Consider the following 2,844-nt stretch of genomic DNA (forward strand, 5'->3'; position numbering starts at 1 on the left):
ATTCCGTCTAATTAGAACTATTCTTGAGAGTACTAATTGCATACCGTTAGTTTCGTATGATCTTTTCTTTGGCCATTCGGATCTTATTTGGGAAGTCACCTGGGAGCGGGAAGAGCCAGTCGCGGACAAGGGAGTCGTAGAAATTAGTGATGTTTGCGGGTGTTGTGCGGTTGGAAACATGATCGGGTATTGCTACATTTGAGGATGAGATATAAGAAATTGGTATATGAGTGACTTCGTATCCAGTGGGTAGCATATTTTGCATAGGATCCGCTAGTCGTGCCAAAAACTGGTCAAAATCGTGGGTATTTCGATCGATGTCATCCAAAAACGGAGGGGTCGGGACAATATCAAGCCTATATGTAAACGTGGTTAGAATTGCCATCGCTCGATACAAAGAGGAAGGAGTACACAAACATTGTTCTGCAGTTTGATGATAGTGGTGAATCGCCCAGAACCAGTTTCCCAAAGTTGCTATTCAAATCCTCCAGCCAATGGTAGAATGTTTGGGTTTTCTTGTCGGAAATAGTTGACTTCCCTCTGCTTCTTATTTGCTCAGTAACAGCCGCAGAAGCCAGCCCATAGATATCAACCCAGTTCTCAACATATGGAAATGCACGTATTGGCTGTCCCCGGGTATTTTCAATATTTGTATTCCAATTCCTCCGCTCATAGGATAGTGGTAGGACTACTTCATTCAAATCATCCACTATGAAATCATCATCATCATCACCAACACGTTTTGCACTCTTCTCGGTTTTCAACCGTGGTGGAGTGGAACTAAATGGCTCGTAAGTTTCGTCCCCACCATCTGCCCTCGCGACATATAAAGCCTCAATAACTTCCAAGTTGGAGCGCTGACCCATAAATTTGACAAGACTAAGGGCTTTGCCGTCATTTGTGGGATCGGCGATGCTGGAGTCTAAGATTGGCTGAAATATCAAAGACGAAAAATAAGAGTCTTCGGGCAAGGACTCCAAAAATTTCTCGTCATCGCTGCTGCCAGTAGGTAGCGGAAGGAAGAACGGATCAGCGACTGATACTGGAATGGATGAGTCCTCTGGAGAAAAGGCAAAACAAAAGACTTGTGCTAAACTGTTGAGTCGCGAGTACAAAATGAGGGAGAAAGCTACATTTATGTTAGCAAAATTCTTACAGGGAAACGTACCCAAGTCTAAAGGGGTTGAAAGACAGTACATTTTTGCACCAGCATTGGGGCCAATTGAAGGCTGGTATCTTCAGGATCCCTGAAATGGCGCCAAGAGAGTAAAATGGTAAATTCCCGACTATCTCCTCCCTGATTGCGTGATGAGGAATCATCGGAATTGACATGCAGCCAAAGTACCTGCGTTGTTGTAAGAACAAATATATTCGAGAGGTTGGACTGGCTCCTTTTAATGTCCAAAATCCACTCAGACTCCCGCTGAATATCAACGTCAATCGTATGGCGCTGCACGGGATCAGTGTCTATTCGATACAAGGCAATATTCCGTCTGTCGCAAACCAACAACTTATGGATATTTCCCACCCATAAAATAGCAGCCCATCCATCATAATGATCTCGTTGGAAAGATTCATCAGAATGTGGAGTTTCCTCTGGGTACAGCCTGCCTGATTGACCGCGGTCTGCACACCAATATGTACTATGGCGCTGCTTTCCTATATCCCAAACCGTCCAATTTCCTAAGCGATCGACAATCGCTATCTGTTGTTGATACCAAGGGTTAAACGTAATACCAGCGTGTGGGACACCGCCAGTTGCGGAAACGGAGATGCTAAGGATCGGATTAGCATCCAAACGGGTATCCGCCAGATTTTCACGCATAAAATTCATATCATCATAATGGGCAGAAAGCGAAAGCTTGTTCCGTTGGGGACGAAATACAATCGTGGACTGTATAAACCGCACAGCCAACCATGTACTTTTTTCATCCACAGTTTCCGCAAAGCATATTTGTTGTACAGGGCCAGCAGTCCCCACCCACCGCGCCCTCCCACGGGTATGGAAAGTAGGGATTTTAGCCAGGCGATCACTATCTGGGGGCCACGCGATTTCCTCATCTTCCAATTCCACAAGCTGAATGGACACAGCTGAATCACTACTAATGAGAGCTGCTATTGGAACCGTGGAATCGTAGCCGCCACGGCGGTCAAAGTTAATCGCATTTCCGACTGCTAGGAGGTTGGAAACTTGAGGATCGAACTTGGTCACAGCAGCAGTGATAGCACGAGATGATGCTTCATGTCGACGGAAAAGGTCCAATGCCGGAGCCAGTTCCGGCCTAATTTTCAACAAATCATCCTCGTCTTTGTTGGTCAACAACCCGCTGCTATTGTGGATCAGACTCCAAGCGCCCGACGGCTCTGGAGCAGCAAAGGCACAATTGACATGGCCGTAAAGGACGAGTGAAGGCACTATTCATTTTATATTAGCGATAGGGAATAGAATAAATATATTCAAAAGGCGGAATTTACCTCTATCGATCTTGCGCGAAAATTCCCATACTTGTAGATCAGGTAGATAAGTTGCAGTGCCCAAGTGCCCGTATTGTAGAATGTTTGTTCGATAGTCACCCATTTGCGCTTGACATTGGTTTCTGGAATGTGGGACATCATTTCGGGCCAAATGGGTCAGTCCACAATAAAGCTTTTTGGCAAGCTCGTTAATTTAATGTGCATCGGGGCACCAAAAAGAATCCCACGAGTGTGAAGATCAATGGTTTGAAGTCAGAGATAAAAAATCTGAGACTTCGCAAGATTTTAGTGAAGCTGACTACCCGATATAGTTAGCGCGGGCCCGCCGTTGCTGTCGCAACCTGACTTCAGCAAATCATCATGACAATC

At 45.5% G+C, this 2,844-nt stretch overlaps 1 protein-coding gene across 1 annotated transcript; it reads right to left on the minus strand.

Moving 5' to 3' along the window:
* Nucleotides 1-46: 46 nt before the first annotated feature.
* HCAG_02003 (predicted protein) lies at nucleotides 47-2,616 on the minus strand (the record flags this gene model as incomplete). The annotated part of the gene is made up of 4 exons (XM_001544906.1): nucleotides 47-356; nucleotides 418-932; nucleotides 1,346-2,330; nucleotides 2,507-2,616. The coding sequence occupies 4 exons, from the start codon at nucleotides 2,614-2,616 to the stop codon at nucleotides 47-49; spliced, it is 1,920 nt and encodes a 639-aa protein (XP_001544956.1).
* Nucleotides 2,617-2,844: the final 228 nt, after the last annotated feature.

The sequence above is a fragment of the Histoplasma capsulatum genome, genomic scaffold (assembly GCF_000149585.1).
Source record: "Histoplasma capsulatum NAm1 scaffold_1 genomic scaffold, whole genome shotgun sequence".
Classification (NCBI taxonomy): domain Eukaryota; kingdom Fungi; phylum Ascomycota; class Eurotiomycetes; order Onygenales; family Ajellomycetaceae; genus Histoplasma; species Histoplasma mississippiense.